At 31.2% G+C, this 19,383-nt stretch overlaps 7 protein-coding genes, 1 non-coding gene and 1 pseudogene across 9 annotated transcripts, besides 1 other annotated feature; 2 read left to right on the top strand and 7 right to left on the bottom strand.

The window, feature by feature from the left end:
- Positions 1-5,887: part of a mobile genetic element that runs on past the window's edge.
- TVAGG3_0677840 (phage tail repeat-like family) lies at positions 820-1,991 on the bottom strand (the record flags this gene model as incomplete). Its single annotated transcript, XM_051242615.1, has 1 exon — positions 820-1,991. A coding segment is annotated over one exon (1,172 nt), but the record flags the coding sequence as incomplete, so codon positions are not given.
- On the bottom strand, positions 4,290-5,146 carry TVAGG3_0677830 (uncharacterized protein; the record flags this gene model as incomplete). Its single annotated transcript, XM_051242614.1, has 1 exon — positions 4,290-5,146. A coding segment is annotated over one exon (857 nt), but the record flags the coding sequence as incomplete, so codon positions are not given.
- A 150-nt stretch (positions 5,888-6,037) lies between the features above and the next one.
- TVAGG3_0677810 lies at positions 6,038-7,675 on the bottom strand (annotated as a pseudogene). The gene has a single exon. A coding segment is annotated over exon 1 (1,638 nt).
- Positions 7,676-10,258: 2,583 nt separating this feature from the next.
- Positions 10,259-10,340, bottom strand: TVAGG3_0677800. Its single transcript has one exon. It is a non-coding gene; the product is annotated as a tRNA-Ser (tRNA).
- Positions 10,341-10,583: 243 nt separating this feature from the next.
- TVAGG3_0677790 (cytosolic carboxypeptidase family) lies at positions 10,584-12,467 on the top strand (the record flags this gene model as incomplete). Its single annotated transcript, XM_001581128.1, has 1 exon — positions 10,597-12,357. The coding sequence occupies one exon, from the start codon at positions 10,597-10,599 to the stop codon at positions 12,355-12,357; it is 1,761 nt and encodes a 586-aa protein (XP_001581178.1).
- A 63-nt stretch (positions 12,468-12,530) lies between these two features.
- On the bottom strand, positions 12,531-13,846 carry TVAGG3_0677780 (intraciliary transport; the record flags this gene model as incomplete). The annotated part of the gene is made up of 1 exon (XM_001581127.1): positions 12,735-13,841. One exon carries the CDS (start codon positions 13,839-13,841, stop codon positions 12,735-12,737), a length of 1,107 nt encoding a protein of 368 aa, XP_001581177.1.
- Positions 13,847-14,122: 276 nt separating this feature from the next.
- Positions 14,123-15,223, bottom strand: TVAGG3_0677770 (KAT8 regulatory NSL complex subunit 2 family; the record flags this gene model as incomplete). Its single annotated transcript, XM_001581126.1, has 1 exon — positions 14,167-15,093. The coding sequence occupies one exon, from the start codon at positions 15,091-15,093 to the stop codon at positions 14,167-14,169; it is 927 nt and encodes a 308-aa protein (XP_001581176.1).
- A 302-nt stretch (positions 15,224-15,525) lies between these two features.
- On the bottom strand, positions 15,526-17,052 carry TVAGG3_0677760 (WD repeat-containing protein family; the record flags this gene model as incomplete). Its single annotated transcript, XM_001581125.1, has 1 exon — positions 15,606-16,916. The coding sequence occupies one exon, from the start codon at positions 16,914-16,916 to the stop codon at positions 15,606-15,608; it is 1,311 nt and encodes a 436-aa protein (XP_001581175.1).
- Positions 17,053-18,436: 1,384 nt separating this feature from the next.
- TVAGG3_0677750 (rRNA (guanine-N7)-methylation family) lies at positions 18,437-19,270 on the top strand (the record flags this gene model as incomplete). Its single annotated transcript, XM_001581124.1, has 1 exon — positions 18,437-19,270. The coding sequence occupies one exon, from the start codon at positions 18,437-18,439 to the stop codon at positions 19,268-19,270; it is 834 nt and encodes a 277-aa protein (XP_001581174.1).
- Positions 19,271-19,383: the final 113 nt, after the last annotated feature.

The raw sequence follows: 19,383 nt of genomic DNA, 5'->3' as shown, positions 1-19,383 counted from the left end.
TTTCTCAGCCGAAATCAATGATTTTTTCATTTTTGGAATCCTTAGCGAATGAGGAATCTTTTCTCTCGTGGAAGCTTTGACCTAAAATATATTTTAGGTGAAGAGGTGAGATCTCACCTGTTTTTTCACCTGTTTTTATGGTAGTAGTGAAATAAAATTTTGTTATCAGTTATTTTATCATCATTTTATTAAGTTCATCTTTAGTTAATAATTTGAATGGATTCGCTAATGTTCCACCTTGAGTCACAACACTTGCCCCGGCTAATTGTGAAGAACCTGGGATAAGTACTCCATGAAATGATTTCATTGGTATCATTAATTTAGAAATAGTTGGCTTAATTAATTTGGTCATTTATGATAAAAATAAAATTGCATAATTTAAATTTTTTTTCTTTCTCATTTTCTCATTTTCTCATTTTTCATTCTGTTTTGGTTTCAGCAACTTTTCAAGTTGTTGTCTTGTCAGTAACTTTAATTTTAACTTTGGATCAAATATTGGGTTTCCATCTTTATCTCTTCCAATAACACCATATGGTAGAATCTTCATTTATGATAAAAATAAAAATTTAAATTATGTCGTTTGCTCTTTTGGAGCTCCTAAAGTTTGTTTCACAAACATTGAGCGTTCATTGAACTCTATACCATGCGAATACAGTCATAAATGGTGGCATGTAATCTTTACTTTGTCCCGTTGTTTGTGTATATCCTGAAACGCGATGTGTATGGTTTCCTTCTCCCTGAGTGTCACTCCAGTAACAATTTATGGCAAATTTAACATCATCTTTAACATCATATCCTTTACCTTTTGTCATTCCTGACCAATCCCAATATCTATGCTTATGCCAACCTGCTTGAGATGTGCTTAAATCTATGTAGTGACTGTGTGCAGGTAAATTTTCACCTGTAATCGTTTTACTTCCCCCTGTTTCCTTTGAAGAGTTTGCACAATACAAAAACCTGTCGACTATTTGTTCCCATGCACCAACACCAAACATTGCTTGAGGACCTCTCACATCCATAGATGTATAAATAGAACCTACTGGGTTCATTAAATCAAACATATGAGATATTATAGGATTGTCTCTTTTGAACTTAAAATATAGTGTAACTATTTCGGGTTTCTTCTGGTTTGTGTCAGAATATTTTTTATAATATAATCTTATGTTTTCAGGGTATGTAAAATCTTGACTATAATATTTATTTTTGTCATCTTCATAATAGTATACTATTCTCGTTTTTTCTATTGCATTATATCTTTTATATCTATAATATTCTAAATATAATGTTTGCTTTTTTGGGTCTACACGTGCGTCAACACCATAGTCATAATAATACGGTGCTGGAGCTACGTTAGACAATGTCATATCCGTCATTTCATAAACTCTTAAATATTTCTTTTGTTCGTCTCCATATAAGTTTAAGTAGCAGTTGTTGTCTAATGGAACTTTAACTTGTGTGCCATTATTCTTTATATAGCCTACATACATTTCATTGTTATTTTTCGGAATGAGTTTATACCGTATACCATTTCTTAAGGACTGTACAAACTCCCATCTAAAATATTTGTTTTCTTCATTGACAGAAAAGTCACCAACAATAGTTTCAATATTTTTTGTTCCTATCAAACTTTGGTATATTTCGTTAACATATGTTTTATCTACCTTCTTATTTAACTCATCGTTAACATATTCCTTATCTGCCTTCTTCCCTAACTCATCGTTAACATATGTTTTATCTACCTTCTTATTTAACTCATCGTTAACATATTCCTTATCTGCCTTAAGGTCTAAACATCCTGAAACCCATCCTGTATCAGCTTTAGTTTTTAAAATCTTTGATGTCCGTTCATGATACCATTCAACCCTTTCTATAATTTCATTATCTTTTTCATCAACATAAACCAAATTTGCTTTCTTCATTAATTCACTATCAACCCTTTCTATAATTTCATTATCTTTTTCATCAACATAAACCAAATTTGCTTTCTTCATTATGTCATTTAGGAAACCTTTTATGAATTCCTCATTTAAATTAAATCTTCCAATCTTCAAAACTTTAGGAAATGCATTTAATGCGTAATATCTTTGTTCTTCTGGTGGAAATGATGTTATATCATCCGTTATACCTTTAATTTTTGAATTCATAAATAAAATTTCTTTTATATTTGATATCACCGCACCACCTTTGCAAACGAATTCAAAATGGTCATTTTTCAATACTATCTCCAAATCTCCATATTTCAACCTTTGCGTTTGTTCTGCCGTCTTTGAATTATATGCATATGTGGCGTATGTAATGGTCTGTGGTTGCTGTTGTTTAATCATTTATTACGATTTAAAAATAAATATTTAATCTGTTATCTCATCAGCTATTTTTTCTATTTGAAATTGCCATAATATTTCATTCATAAATTCTAAATCACAATCAAATAGGTCAGTTATTCTAAATTTAATATTTGATAAATCTTTTGAATGAAGAATAAATGAATTCCCGGATAATTGAAACGGATATGATAAAGAAAATATGTTTAAGTTGATGGATAAAATGTTTTGTATTGATGGGTAAGAGTTAGGGTCTAATGTTTGATGTGAAAATCTCATTGGGGTATTAACTTTATCACATTTGATTAAAATGAAATTAGAACCAGTGTCAGAATACAAAACATCCCCAACATCTTTTTCAAAATTTAATATCCCCAACAATGAACGAAGACGAGGAGTACAAAATTTAATTTTCAGCGGAAATTTAATAAGATTATTTATTTCATCAAGTTCAAAAAGTTTATCAGGTTTTGATTTAAAATTTTCTTCATACCATACGATAAATGATTCATTTAAATAACTTAAAATCATGTTAATATCCCATTTCGTTATCACATTATTTATATACATATCATACGTTTTTTCATGGTCATCTCTTTAATAAATGATATATAATCTGAAGGGTTTAAAAGAATGGGATTAAATTTACCACTCACAGAAACGAGAGTAACATTATAAATTCCACTAACTGTTAAATTTAATTCACAGTTATTATTCGAAATAATATTGATAATTGACATTTTTTTATTACGATTAAAAATATGGTAAAGCGTTATTTTCCAGTGATAAATAAAACTAGAATAAGATTACCTCAAGAATTCATAAATTCAACGAATAAGAAATTCATTCATGTTATAAATTTTAGTGTTTTCAGAAAATATGAGTCGATGTCATATTCATCATCAGGTTATATTTCACTTCATTCAAATTTAGTTCAATCAAACCCATATAATGACCATTTCATAAGATTTTCAGATGGTATTAAAAATGTAATTGATAGATTAAAATATGAACAGATTGACAATATCGAATTTTTGGAATTTTGGTTTAAATATCCTGATGGAAAAAAGATTGAAGTTAAAGATAAAGCTGATACTATAACAAAAACAATTACAATGACTGATCCGGATAGTGGGGAACAAAAAGAAATAAAACAAACGATAGAAACTGGTGAAAGGTCAATTATTATCGATTATGATTCAAAGGATTATTATTCGATAATGTTAATGCTTGAATATTAAATAGCCTTAACAAAGAATTTTTCAAGTGATATTTTATATTCATCAACTATTTTATTATAAATATCATTATATGTTAAATGAAGTTCAGTTGTTGTTCCGTTCTTTGATATCTTAATTGTGCTAATATCCTTTATAGGATTTATTTTTGCAACTGTTCCGCAGCATGAAACCTCATCATCTATGAAAAATTGAATCTTACGTCTGAATCTTGAACATCACAAAGAATGGCGATAATGTGAATTAATGATTCATAAGGTAAAATAATTAAACCGGATTGGTCAATTAAATTTATTATTGAATCATAATTATCAGTTATGATATCACGGTAAATTTTCATTAATTCAGAATTAATGTCTATTTTATATGGGTTATCAAGTGGTGCTGGGTATGTTGGATAAGTGGGAATTTCAACAGGTTCTTTACCAGGTTCAGATAAAATGATTGGGTCTCCATCTTCTTTATTTTGCTCTTCCTCATTCTTCGGTAAGTCACGAGTTAATAAATTTGGTTGAGTTGCTGACCTTGTTAATTCAGGACTAACATTAACTTTAACATTTTGAATAATTCGTGATTTATCATCATTTACGTTATAACCAACCGTAATCTCTGCTTTTGCGTTAGTGTTCTTTTGACTAGTGAAACGTCTTCTCATTTATATTCGAATAAAAAAATATATTTAAACTTTTATTTTGCTGGAACTTTTGAATCTATTATTTCCTGTATTTGTTCATGAAGTTGATTTTTAGCATTTTCATCGAAATTAATAGACCGAATATATTCATTAATTGCATTCTTATAATCATTTGATTTCTCAAATTTTCTTTTATCTGATTCCTTAACTAAATCATAAGTTAAACCTCGTTGCTGATATAATGGTTTCTTAATTAAATCTTTGAATGCTTGAGATAAAGCACCTGATGCAATTCTTGCTACTATAATTGGTTGGAATTGCTGTTTAAGTTCATCTTTAACATTTGCGAAAACTGGATCGAATAAAGCAACTTTAAAGAATTTCTTAGCTGGAATTTCAGGTCTTAAATTTGCATATTGACCATCAAACTGGTTAGAATATCGTGGTAATCCATCCGGTCCCTCTTCAATAGCATTTAATTCTTCATTGAAGTAAGAATATGGATTATGACGGTATGAATTAATTGGACCATTTTCACCTTCTCCAATGTATTGTTTAACAGCTTTTCCATTTTCATCAAATTGCATAGGATAATGTTCATTATATGCTTTACGTTTAGGATAATCCGTCATTGTTAATTTATACCCATTTATGACTTTAATATTTCCTTGACCATCAGTAACGAAAACTTCATTTATTCCATCAGGTTTTCCATTTGGACCCGTAATGTCTGCTTCGTGTGCTTCCCAATTTGGTCCGTGACGTTTGGCATATGCTTGAGCTTCTGGTAATGTTAAAACGTTTCTCATTTGTTTAACATCCTTTTGAAGACCGGCAACAATGTGGACTAATTCTTTCATTCCGTCTGGAACTTTCATAGTTCTATTATATGCACCCTTTTTGTTTGTTCCTTGTTTTAATGGAACCTGTAGAAGATTTGCAATTTCTGTCATGTTTAATTATAAATAAAAAATAAAAATTAATTATAAAAAGTTATTCGAATTTAATGGAACCTTTATTTAAATCAACTATTATTTTTCCATGTTCTCCTAATTGTTGATATTGTGTGTAAAGTTCATTAATGCTCATTGGTAAATTCACTTGATAAAGCATAACGTTCAACTGTTGACGACTAAAACCACTGAAAATGAAAAGGGTGGACAGGTTTGATTTAATGTTTGTGCTTAATGCTTTAAAGTATTGAACAGCCATGAAGAATGAACACTGAATGTGTCGACATTGAGTTAATAATTGATTAAAATATGATTTCTCATTAGTTATTAGTTTTGATTTCACTGCATCATCTAGAAAAATGAGTGAATGCAAAAATTCTCTATCAAAATTTGAAATAGAAAGTGTTTCAAATAATTCATCCCGTTGTTTATCAATAATTTTATCCTCTAATCCTTGCTTCTTGATTGTATTATATAATTCTTTATACATTAAAAGTTTTTTAAATAATCTTCTGCTTCTTCTTGTGATAAATAAATAATTGGAATTTTGATTAAATGCTTTAAAGATTCAAATGTATCATCTGAAGGTGAACCTGAACGGTTGATATAAATTAACACATGTGAATAGGGTGAAGTGTTAGCAATAATGATAATTTGTTTTAATATCGTTAATGTTTTACCTTTATTTTGTTTACCAATTGCTGCAGTGATTGAATTTAAGTAACATTCAGAATATGGAATTTTCATTAATTTTTCCTTAGATAGAGCATTTCTATTATCACTCAATGCTTCATTAATCATATCATCTACGTATGTATTATATACTCCTGCTAATTCTTCATAAGGGGTGGATGAATTTAAATCCATTTAATCAAAAATAAATTTATAATTTTAAACATTTCTATTCATCAATATTTCATCATATGAACTTCTATACTGTGGTGGTGTACCTGTTGGATGATATTTCAAACCTTCATCCGGTGTCCATGTCCAATATGTAGTCCTAGTAAACCAAACCTGAGGAGGATTTGTCACTTTGAACAGTAAGTGTCATTTTCACCCTGAATGATTGGATAAGCTTTCACTTGTACTGTAACTTGTGAGTTGAAAGTTTCTAATCATCAAAGAATATACCCGCTCCATCACGTTGAACTGGAATAGTGCATAAGAATGAAGTTTGGTCTTTCCATGTTCTAGCTAATGGCGTGCCATATCATCATTCAGTGGTCTAGTTAATGAGTCCTCGTATTCTTCGTGCATTCATTCACTCCATCTAAATCAGAAGCTTGAAGCATACGTGTAAAGAATATGTCGCCCACTGTGGTCATCGCTTGATCGGGGAAGTTTCTGGAATCTATAGTGACCTGAAGACCTCGAAGCATTGGATTTTCTAAAACCGTTCTTTGCATTGCATTCTTCGGAAATGTTAACACAACATCTGTAACATTATGAAGAGCGTATGAGAAATCTGAGCTGATACCTTCAGGAGTGATGCAACCTCCATTTAGTGAACGAACGTCAATATGTTGAGCTGGAATCATGAATGGATCTTCCTTACTAAATAAACGTGGTATTGCTTTAACTGATTCTTCAATTAAACCGTATCCTGGTGTAATGCATTTATCCTCTAAAACTTCCATCTTTGTGCATGAAATAATAACGTCTTCAACTGTTGCGTCAGCAGATGTAGCGGCTAAGCTTGTAATTAATTTGGCAGGAAGTCCGATTTGTTGGAATTTGCGATCATATTTATAAACATGATTCATAATCTTTTCATAATTTTCATCAGTTATCTTTTCATAAACGTAATTTTGTAAATCAGCAACTCTTAACGGGTCAACCTGACAAAATACTAAAGTATCCCTGAAAACATAATATTTAAGAATGATTTCACCAAATGATTTAGGATAATCATCGAACGCCTGAAATGCTAACAAATCATTTACCGGAATAATCATATCAAAAGTGACATCAACTTCTTCATTTGCTTTCTTGAAAACTTCTGAAGGGTCAATATATTTACCACATACTGAGTTATCATATTTTTGAACATTATTATATAACGAATGAACAAACTTTTTAACTTTCCTTTCTGATTTTGGTTTATATGTTGCAAATGCGAAAGATTCACGGGCGCAATCCATCTGAAGATAACCAGCATCACCTCTTTCGGTTTCTACTTCTAATTGCTTTAAAGCTTTGATTTGATGATTTGTAACCAACGAATAAACGCATGCATTTAAAAGCGGCATCACATGTGAAAGCTTTATTTGAAACTAGAGTTGCTTTAACTTTGCGTTTAATATATGTGTCACCTAATTGGTTCACATCATGAGCCGGATTTGTAATTCTTAAATGAGTTTGTTTATCATCAAAATATGGAGCATCAGAGTCATAGCATGAACTTTCAAGTTCTCTATAATATCTTCTTCCGTCATTCTTTGCGAATATTTCATTTATCTTTTCGAATGAATGAAATACATTTCCATTAATCGGTTTAGTGTTTGGCACTAAATAGTTAGTCGTCATTTATTATTAAATAAAAAATCAAAATTAAAAGATGAAAATGAATTTTTAATTTTAATGAAATAATCAACTATGGCTGCAGGATTCTTTAAAAACTGTGGGATAAAGTAAAAAGAGGAGCGCATAAAGTTTGGGAAGGGATTAAGAAAGGAGCAAATTGGATATTTAAGAATAAAGAAGCAATTAGTGACGTTGCTGAACAAATAGCACCTAATGTTCCGGTAAGGGAAGTATTAAATAAAGGAGATAAGGTTTATCGTCGACTACAACCGATACTAAGATAAAAATAATATTTATTTTTCCACTATTCCTCCTATTTTATTAAGTATTCCTTCAGCAATTCCACCAACTGCGTTACCTGCTTGTGCTCCCATCGCGGATTACCTGCTTTAGCACCTAATACTCCTCCTATGATAGTTCCTGCCGTTTTCGCTACTGGTGCCAAAAAGTTTGCAACGGGTTTAATAATCTTTTGATGAACCCAACTTGCAGCTTTCTTAATTCCTTCCCATAATTTTTTAAAGAATCCTGCCGCCATCTCTGATTTAATATTAATTAAAAAATATATTTCATCACTTATATTCTAATTTTTATTTAATGATAAATGAAACCGATTTTAAAAATAAATGAAACAGAGGAGGAAGAAATAAATGAAAGTGAAAATGTTCAACAAAAAATAAACGTTGTTAAACCAATTACTGAAATAAAAATTTTTTCATCTGTTGAAGAATTTAATGATTATTATGCTAATAATAAAAAATTATTTGAAGAATTGACAACGTGTAAATTGAATAAAATGTTTAAAGTTGAGGACAGAGTCCAAGACCCGGAGGGTCATGGATTCAAAATTTCAAAAATAAAAGGTGTTGTTAGTTTAAAATCTATTCCTCAATCAAGAATCACCTCATTAATGAAAATAGATGATTTAACAAAAAGAATAGAAGAGATTGAAGAAAGAATGAATCAAATAATTGATTTCATAAATTCAAATAATCATTAGTTTCTTAAAGTTCAATGTTGAACTCATCAAATTCATCTTCATCATCATTACCTTTAGTGAGTTTATTTACTCTTTCAACTTTATCTTTTGATAGTCTTTCGTTTAATTTTTTCTGAAGTTTTTCGTTACCAAGTTCTAAAATTTTACATGGATGATATTTAAATCCGTTAAATTCTTTTTCCTCAGTTTTAATCATTAATCTACAAAGAACTTTAGTGAAAAGGTTTTGTTGTTTAAACCACTTATCCTTAATATTTGTTATAAATTCAATATCCGGAATTAATTCCCAAATTTTTGAATTTTCGATTAATTTACCATCAAATGCAAAAGCAATAGGTTTAATATTAAACTTACCTTTATAAAATAAACTTTCTATGCAATCATCAAAATAAACGTCTACTTGTTTAACATGGGTGAGAATTGGTGAAAGTTTATTCATTAATTGATTCACAGTCACGAATTTTGATTCACTCATTTTCATACGAATTAAAAAAATAAATTATTCAAAAAATGTAAGACATGAATTTTTAAAGTTTATTTTTTTATTTTTTTTATTTTTTTTTATTTCATTATGGTAGTGAATCTTTCATTCATGAATGATAATTATATCTGATTTCTTTTACTCTCTCATACATACTAGATTTGAAGAATTCGGAACTTTTACCATAATCTCCTAAATGTTTTCTTATCCCTAACGTGTGCCAGTTATTATATGAAACTGTATAAACTTTATCTTTATCTTTACACCTTTCATCACTTCCAATATATTTATATCTCAGTTTTGATTTAGCATTTTCATATTCATTAGCGTTTAATAATTCACAGTCTTCCTTTTTAAATATATGTTTAAGATATTCAGGATTTAATACTCTACGTTTATATGCGCCTAACTTAGTTCTAAAGGTTTTTCTACAAAATTTAGGAATTCCATCCTCTTTAATGTCATCAATGATTTCCATTTCATTATTTTCAATTTCTTCTTCTCGTTTATGAGGTCTTTGATTATGACTCCATTGATTCCATGAAATTAAATATTCTTTATCATTATATTTATACCTCATTAGCTTATTTTGGCTTTCATATTCATTTAATAATTCACAATCTTCCTTTTTAAATTGAAGTTTAACCCATTCAGGATTTAAACAATGTTTAATTAATCGCGGAATATCTGACATCATCTATATATAGCTTCTTTTATAAAAGATAAAAAAATAAATTATTTTAAAATTAATGTTAATTTTTTTAATGTGTTTAGTATATAATATTTATTACTAATTTATTTAATAATGTCGCGCTTTCTTACGAATTCATGACTTAAAAAACGTAAGAAAAAATTTTTATATCATCTATATATAGAAGATGTGAAAATATACCTTCATCTATATATAGACGTAACAAAAAAAGTCACTAAACCCTTCCTATCCTACTACTAATGATGATTTTATCATGAAAAGACGTATATTAGCACTTTGACTTAGTATTTAGCTAAATAAGTTATAATTCTGTTCAATTACTCTTGGATAACATGAAAATAGAAGTGGAAGATCAAGGTTAGGGCAACAATACAAAAAAAAATAAAAAGAAAGTCGACCAACCGGATTCAAACCAGTGACCCCGATATAACCACAATTCTCCAGTCCCATGCTATTCCAACTGAGCTATGGGTCGGTTACATTTATTAAGTTAGAGTTGAAGTTTTAGAAAAAAAATTAATTTATATCTATTCATAAATCACAAGGGAAGTATGTCATTTGTCTCCTTTTATTACCCTCCTGATTTTTTTGGAATTTTCACATGTTTTAAAAAAATATCAAAATAAAATTTCCTGATATTACCTGACTCTAACAAGGTATAAGTTTAACTCCATAGCCATTTTATTTTAATATAGTTTATGGCCTAAAAATCTTATTGTTTTTTCTTCATTATGTCAAGCGATAGCGATAATATTGTGTTTGAAGATGATATCGAAATCATAAATGAAGAAGAACAAGAAATAGAAGAATTTGAAATATCAGACACCACCCTTAAAGATAATTTATATATAATCCATTCAGGAGAACCATCAAAAGAAAAATCTACTTTTGCAAAGAATCTCGAAGAAGTTTCTATGAAAAGCGGTATATATAAATCCGGCGAACTTGTTTATAATATTTTATCTCCTAATCCAATTCTTGAACCTCCAACAGATAAAAGCGATACAATACTTAGATTTGATTCAAAATTCGAAAGCGGTAACTTATCAGAAGCCTATCATGTCTCAGAAAATACATATAATCTAATTCTCGAATATGATCATAATAAGGAAGGCTCCTGTCAATGGTTTTACTTTAGGATTACGAATGCTCGCAAAAATACAGAATATACATTCTATATTACAGGTTTCCACAAAAAGCGAAGTATTTTTTCATCAGGCACTAAGATTTTCTGGTATTCAGAGCACCGTGCCAAAGAACAGAACATCTCTTGGACTAGAGGTGGAGAGAACTACTGTTATGGCAATCTTCCAGGTCAAAAACGTCGTTTCAAGAAGAGATACACAGTTTCATTTACAATTTCATTCCCTTATGATGATGACGTTATCTACTTAGCTTATGCACTTCCATATACATACAGTGACTTGTGCAGAGATATACAGAACTGGAAGGAACGATGCAGTTTCGTAAAAGAAGACATTTTGTCCCAAACCTTAGGAGGAAGAGATTGTCCGATTTTAACAGTCACAGAGCCAAATGAGTTTATCTCTGATGATAATAAGAATTGTATATTTGTAACAGCAAGGATACATCCTGGTGAATCAAATGGAAGCTTCTTAATGAGAGGTTTCTTCAAAGCTTTGATTGATGACAACAAAATCGCGAAGTTTTTGAGACAAAATTACATTTTTAAGATTATCCCAATGATGAATATCGATGGAGTCATAGAAGGGTACTACAGAGTTTCTCTAAGTGGTGATGACTTGAATAGGATATGGTCTCAACCTGATGAAACTCTTCATCCTGTTGTTACTAAAGCAAAAAGTGAAATCAAAAGCATTTTGAAACAACGAAAAATCGTAATGTTTGTAGATTTTCATGGTCATTCAAGATTGCATGGAACATTCGCTTTCGGATGTCCAAATGATGGCACAGTCATCCAGGATACTGAAAAGACTTATCCAAGACTCTTAAGTTATCTTTGCGATGCTTTTTCATGGCAAAATTGCGAATTTTCTTTCCCTAATGATAGAAAAAGTGCTGCGAGAATTGTAATTCGTACTGAATTAGAAGTTGTTCAATCTTTCACGGTAGAAACATCCTTTGGAGGTATAATTGCTGGTCCAAGGGCAGGAATATTATATGATCAAGACATTTGGGAAGAACTTGGTGCAACATGTTTCCTTGCTTTAGATCCTTTCTTCAAATGCGATCTTGACGATGATTTCCTCATGGCAAAGCATTATATTAACAGTATAAGATTGTCTGACCATTTTACTGAGAATTTGAAACCTGCTGATGAAAAAAGTGAAGATGAAACAATTATTTTCTCTGATAACAAGCCTCCTGAACTTGTTTATGCTCCTGAAGAACTATATTGGAGCAATACTTATTCAAACTATTTCCAAGCATCAGCTTTTGATATTCAAACAGAAAAACCTGAAAAAATTAATATCAAATTCCAAAACTTCCCATCATTTGTCGATGAATAACTATATTTGTATTGTATACTATGTTTGTGTGATAAAAATATTATTCAAACTCTTCCTTTTTACGATAATTAATTAAAATTATGAACAAATTATATAATTTTGTAAATTGAAGACAACCAAACATGTTATTTTTTAGAATTAAGCTATACTTAACTCAGTTTTGTGTTGAATTTATGAAATAGAATTTCCAAATTTAGCAAAAACAAATTCTAATTGACTTATTTTTAGAGAACGTTTAAGTTCTATGTATAATGGTAATATATTTAGTATTAAAAATTTGAGATCAAATTAAAGTAAACAAATCAAGCGTTTAAATGAGAAGGAGAGTATTAATAAAGAGATTAACAAGATATAAAATATTGAAATAACAAGGAAATTTAAAGAAGCATCCTCTCTTCACCAGGAGTTTTCGGAGCATCGTTTTCTGGGAAGTGCTGGTTCTCTTCGAATGTCATAAACAATGTAAAGAGGACGTGAAGAGATTCAATAATGTTTCCTTTGACAGGAATATCTAAAAATGCGCAAATGATCTTAGCATATTCTTCAATAGTAAGATCCATGTCTGCGGATGGTAATGGAATTGATTGTAAAGCCTTTTCAAGAGCTTCTGGCCATTCTACAAGAAGTTCGTTGAGATCAGGCATTTTATATGAATAAACGATTGTCGGAGGTGGACGATCACGAATTAATTCTTCGTAGTTATCTAAGAATGTGTCAAGCTCTTTCTGATTGTTTTCTAAATCTTTGATATATCCAATATATCCATCGCCTTCCTTGTTTGAAACAATTCCGTATTTCTCTCTCAACTGCATACGAATAATTTGTGGGTCAGAACATCCAATTGTTGGCTCATCGAGGACTGTTAAGCCAAGTGGCTCGAAATCTTCATCAGGCCTTGGAACTTTGATGAAAGCATCAATAGCACCAATGGCTGGAATAAGCTCTGGTAAGAATGGCTTGAAATGTGGTGGTAAGTCTGCCTTTGTTGGTTGGAACTCGGAAATAAGGCCGAAAAGCTCAACGAGTTCTGGCGATCTGGTAGCTGGATCGTTTCCAAAATCAAATCCACCACCGGCGCCGCCGCCGCCAAATCCGCCGAAATTATTATTTCCAAAGCTTCCAATTTTATTAGCTCCGGGACTCATTCCGAGATCATCAGCTCCAGCATTAAACTTACCTTGGTTGAAACCATTAGCGAAGCCGCCAAAGCCACCGCCAAATTGATCATCAGATCCACCAGAATGACGCAGTCCGCCATTTGCTCCTGGTGCTTGAGGGCGACCTCCAGCCATTGGATCCATGCCTGGTCGTGGGCTATACTCTCCTGGATTGATTTGTAATTGGTTTTGATCGTTTTGATTTTCTCTTGAAGAATCACTGTCGCTGAAGTTTATTGATTGATCATATTGTGAGTTTGGCTGAATATCAGGTGTTCCATCATTGCCCATGAGGAGTTGGTCATTTGATGAAAGATTCATTGCCATTTAAATTTTTTGAGATGAATGAAAAAAAAAAATTAGAAACGTATAAAAAGTGAGATTGTAAAGAGGATTTTACTAAATCAATATTATGTTGGATTTAGAACAAATGTATGATGATTAAAGATTTCATCATATAAAAAAAGAGAAGTGATAGTTTTTTATTCGTTGGTTAATATTGATTCCGTGTATATTCAAAAATTAATTCAAATATTGAATAAAAACGGAAATAAAAATAAATTTAAAAAAAAGATAAATCATAATATATACAAACATTTATTTATAACTTAGTATTAATATACGATATGAAAACAATCATAAATTCAAAAATTTAATTAGGATTTCTTGGTTTGAAATCAAGTGCAGCGGCGGCAATCATTTTTCTCTCATCTTCAGTTAAATCTCTATTTGACTTAAGCTTATATATAGGTCCTGATAATATATCTCCATGATTTACTGGATGGATAATGCTTGCTGGTGGAAGAACGAATTTTTCAGGCGAAACAAAGTGCACTGGCTGTTTGTAGCTTCGTGCTTTTTGTTCCTGTGGTAATACAGTACGAGAAACTGGAGTAATCGGTGTAACTGTTGGAATAATGCTCTTTTTGATAGGAGGAGGCGGTGGTGGATTGCCATTAGAAATGATTGGATATATAGTTATATTTGCCTTAGATTTACTGCATGATTTGCATAAAGTTGAAAATAATTTTGGTTGTCCACAATTTGGACATTTTTCATACATTTGCTGGTTTGGATCATTTAGTATATGCCAGTAACAAAAGTCTGATCCATATAATGCTGGGTTAATACAGTCCTCAAACTTGCAACATTTACATAAAATTTTTGTTTGTGGCACTGCGACGAAAGTATTGTAATATCTCTTATTAATCCATAGTTTTCGTAAATTATATAGATCTGAAAATGCTTTTAATGCAATCTGTTTCGGAGAATTATTTATTGCTAAAAGAATTGAATAAAATACTTGCCTTCTTCGGTCTGCAAGTGCTGCATTATTGAAACTTATTATATTGGCTGCTGTTACATCTGGTAAACTCTCTAATTGGTACTGATAAAATTGAATTAATTTGTCACATCTATCAATAATTCTTGCTTCTATTTCTGTTTGAGTAATGGCAAATCCCTTTGTGGGTTCGCTTGTTTCAAAAGGAAAATCATCCAAATATCCACAGTATTTTTTTGGATGAAAAGTTCGAGATACAATTAATGTTGTTGATTTTGGTGGGTCATCATCTCTCATGAATCTTTTTTTATGAAGTAGTAATTCAGGTGCAACTTTATTTGCATATAATGCTTTGTTTAAGAATTGATTCATTTTTGTCACTTTTTGCATCATTTGCTCAACAATTTCCATACTTATGTCGAATTTACTCTAGTTTTGAGCTCACTAAGGCAATTCTGATCTAAAATAAACGATTTTAATTAAGTGTTTCAACTTTGGGAGATTTCAGATCAATTCTCATGTGTCTTTCTATTTCTTCGATGATCTTTCAAATACCAACGTCAAATGTTTGTATAGAAGGACTTTGGAAAATGAAATGTAAAGAAAGATCTCCCTTTTTCATATTCGTGCCGTCTATGTCTCAAAAATTGAGAGAATTGAGATGTTTACACGTAATAATAAATAGATAATTGAATCTTGCTAATCTGAAAAAGGGAAACTGGGTTTTATCGAAAATATAAATAAAGTGGAATTTACAAAATAATAATAATCAACTAGATTTTTACAATATTTAATTGATAAAATTATAATTATTGCTCTGGTGGGCCATACGAAAATATTTTTACAGATTTATCGCCAGATCCGCTGCAGAACAAAGGACGCTTTGGATTGAAGTTGACAGTGATGATAGAGTTCTGATGAGCCTGAATACTGTACGCCATCTCACCGTGTGTAATATCTGAGAGCTTTACTGTCTTGTCCTTCGATCCAGAGAGAAGATATTTGCCGCTGGAGTCCACATCGAGAGTTACGATAAAATCTGTGTGTTTGTCCAAGCTCTTCCATAATTTGAGCTCAATATTATCGCCATTCCATATCATATCCCATATCTTAATCGTATTGTCTAGAGATGAAGTAACAAGGCGATTCGAGTTATTAATAAATTTGATCGCGTAAATTGACTTAGAATGGCAAGAGGCCTTGCAGACAACTTTGTTCTGTTCTAAATTGAATATCCAAACATCATTCGTAGAATAACAAACAGCTACAAGATTATCATCGTGGAATATGGAGAGTGATGTAGCAACAATGTTATTTTCGCCTTCGCGTGGGAATATAGATATGACATTGTATGTATTTAAGTCTACAATTGAAAGAGTTCCGTCTGCTGTTGTCGTTGCGAAAAATTTGCCATCGCTGGAGCATTGGATGCAGTATATTTGGTCTTTGAAGTCTGTCATGATCTTTACTGGTTGGACCATCGCATCGGCGTCGGCTGGTTGTTGACGATCTGCTGGAACTTCGAATATACGTATTTTAGAATCTTCGCTACCACATAATACTCTCTTGGAATCTGGTGTCCATGCAATAGTACGTATGTAGTTATTCGGTCTCTTTGGATTGGCCTCAACCTGATGTTGGAATAAAAAGATATCTGTATCGATAGCGTAAACACGAATTGCATTGTCTGAACCTATGGCAAGGCATTGTCCATCGGGAGAGAATGTTGTCGAGCAGATAACAGAAACATCAACAATTTCACATGAAAGACTGATAGAAAGCGGGCAATTCTTAGCGCCTGGAAGAGGCTGTATATCAATTTCTTGACTCCAATCTTCTTCTTGCGCTGGTGCTTCTTCTGGAATGGGTGGAGCAGTTGGTATAACGGCTTGCTCTTGTTGTGCACGAGCAACAAATTCATCTTTCCTTTGGATAAATTCTATTCTCAGCTTCTCAAAATCGGAATTTAAGATTTGAATTTGTTGAATTTGAGAATCGATGAATTCGCGTAGTTTTGTGCAGTCATTTTCTAGCTTAATGCGATTTTCATTTAATTGATCATATTCTGCACCAAGGCTGCTCAACAGCTGGTGGATCTGATCTGAGTTTAAGTAAGTCATAAACCAAAATGCTATCGTTTAGCAAATTGACATGACTGAGTGGGTTTGAGAAATTTCAGTTTCAGAGATATAAAATGAATATGCATATGAAATTACAAATAATTGTTTATTTCAGATTAAAAATCTTATCTGATACAAAAAATTACAAAAAAAATCAAATTTATCTGCCTTTTCCATCTTTCGTAGTTAGTAATTTGGTAATTCAACAATTAATGCTTTATTGTGGTATCATAGCTTACATCAATAACTCAATGAATAAAAATTTTATAGAACGATTTAAAACAACTGTAAATAAAAATGATAGTAATATAAAAATCATTCAAAAGTTAGATAATTAATACTGTTAAATGCTATACTTAACCCTGAAATATAAATTTCTTAATTTTAAATTTTCACGTGACCAGGCCAACAGTCATTTAGATGGTCAGGAGTTGTAACAGAAAAGATGGTGTTTGTATTAGATAGTGTAGTTTTTCATATAGATCTGATATTGATAAATTAAATTTGAGGTTTTAATAGTTATTACTTGATTAAATTTTCCTGATTATAGGCATCATGATCATATTTAGTTTGCGCACATAGAAACTATGAGCAATAGCAATGTTACACTCTTGTTGCATTGAAAAGTGACATTTTTTGAAGATACTCTCAACCAGAGATTTATAGAAACGTACAAGCTTAGCATAGCATGCCTTTTATCTCCAAGGCGAAATTAGATTCAGCTGCTTCAGTAATTCTATATATTGACATATAGAAGCTACAAAAAGAGAGCCCCTTGTAAGGATAATTTCAATACTGATTGAATTTCAAATATATTATGAAGTAATTGAATATGATATAACAAAAAAACAATAAATTTTTTTCTCAATTCCCTTTAATTACAATTCAATTTACATCAGTTACTATTATCCTGAGCCTGAAGCTTTATATGCGGTTTACTTTAACAAATTCACCCATAAAATCTAGAAATATTTAATAAAAAATTGCAAATATAGATAAACAACTAGCAAAATTGACTAAATTAACATTTATACTATTAAGTCCTACGCTCTTTTTTAATTTTACTATAGATTTATTCATATGAGCATGATATAAATTGAATATCAACCATAAATCACTTAAAAAACATTATTTCTGCTTCTTTACGTGGTAATCACCATGATATCGTGACTCAAATTTTTCCAAAAAAAATTCAAAATTACAAAAATAACATGAAAAAATTAAGAAATTTCATTCATTTTTTGAAATTTGAGAAAAATTTGGAAATTTTCGAAAAAACAATATGTATAGTTTTGCACATATTTTTATTTCGATTAATATTTAATTCTTGTTTCCTAAATAATTCATTTTTTCAAAAATTATTTTTTGATTAATCGAAGTAATCATGAAAATTTAAGTATATTTTAAATAACCATACCATTTTATGTAGAATTGCACCTTTATTTTAGTTGATTTGATTAATAATGGCTATTTGAGACAAAAATAATCGGTCGTGCTCTCCAAAATCTAGTAAAATTCGAATGACTGATAAATATTTAGACCCACCACAAGAGTATTTTTCAACAGATGAGCAGCTCGATAAGTACAGTAAGCCAAAGTCATCTGCTGTCAAGAGTATGCAAGAAATGGCAGACGCTGCATGGTCTTTTCTCAATTTAGACGACAATCAGTTCCGCCCAATCGTTTTAGATGTAGGATGCGGATGTGGCGCTGGAACTTCCCTCTTCAATGAGAAAGGAGCAATTGTTGTTGGCGTTGACATTACACCAGAAATGCTTTTGCGTTTCAAACGCGTTTGCCCAGGACCATACAATTCTATTGTTTGCGCAGATGCTGGTATGGGTGTTCCATTCAGACCAGGTATTTTTGATGCTGCCTTCGGCATCGACGTCCTTAACTGGATCATGCGCCCAATTCCAGGCGGACTTCCAGTTTCTAAGCGCCTAAAGAAATTCCTTGAATCCATTCACGGCTGCCTTGGTATGGGAGCTAAAGCTGTTTTCAATTTCAACCCAGAAAATTCAGATCAAGCCGAATTAATTTCTACTACAGCAACACTCTGCGGTTTTGGAGGAAATGTATACATTAACAATCCAAACTCAGGTGCTAGCCGTGTTAACTGGTTATATCTCGAAGTTGGTGGCACAGCTGTTACAGTTTCAAAGGATGGCGAGCAAGTTCAAGTTGGCTGCCCAACAGTCGGTACATTCAAGGCAGGAAATGACCATCACCAGAAGAAAGGATTTAATAAGAAAGAATGGATTATCAAGAAGAAGGAGAGACAAAGAATGCTCGGAAAGAAAGTCGCGAACGACTCTAAGTATACTGGTCGTTCCAGAAGAAGATGGATATAAAGTTTATAGAGTTTATTATTTTATTATTAAATTAATTCTTTCAATTTTTCTCCAACTAACATATTCCCCATCAAAAGAGACAAAGAATTGCATTTTTCAAGAAAAATATCATA

This window comes from Trichomonas vaginalis, chromosome III (genome assembly GCF_026262505.1).
Source record: "Trichomonas vaginalis G3 chromosome III, whole genome shotgun sequence".
Taxonomy (NCBI): domain Eukaryota; phylum Parabasalia; order Trichomonadida; family Trichomonadidae; genus Trichomonas; species Trichomonas vaginalis.
This window is presented reverse-complemented; position numbering and strand designations above follow the sequence as displayed.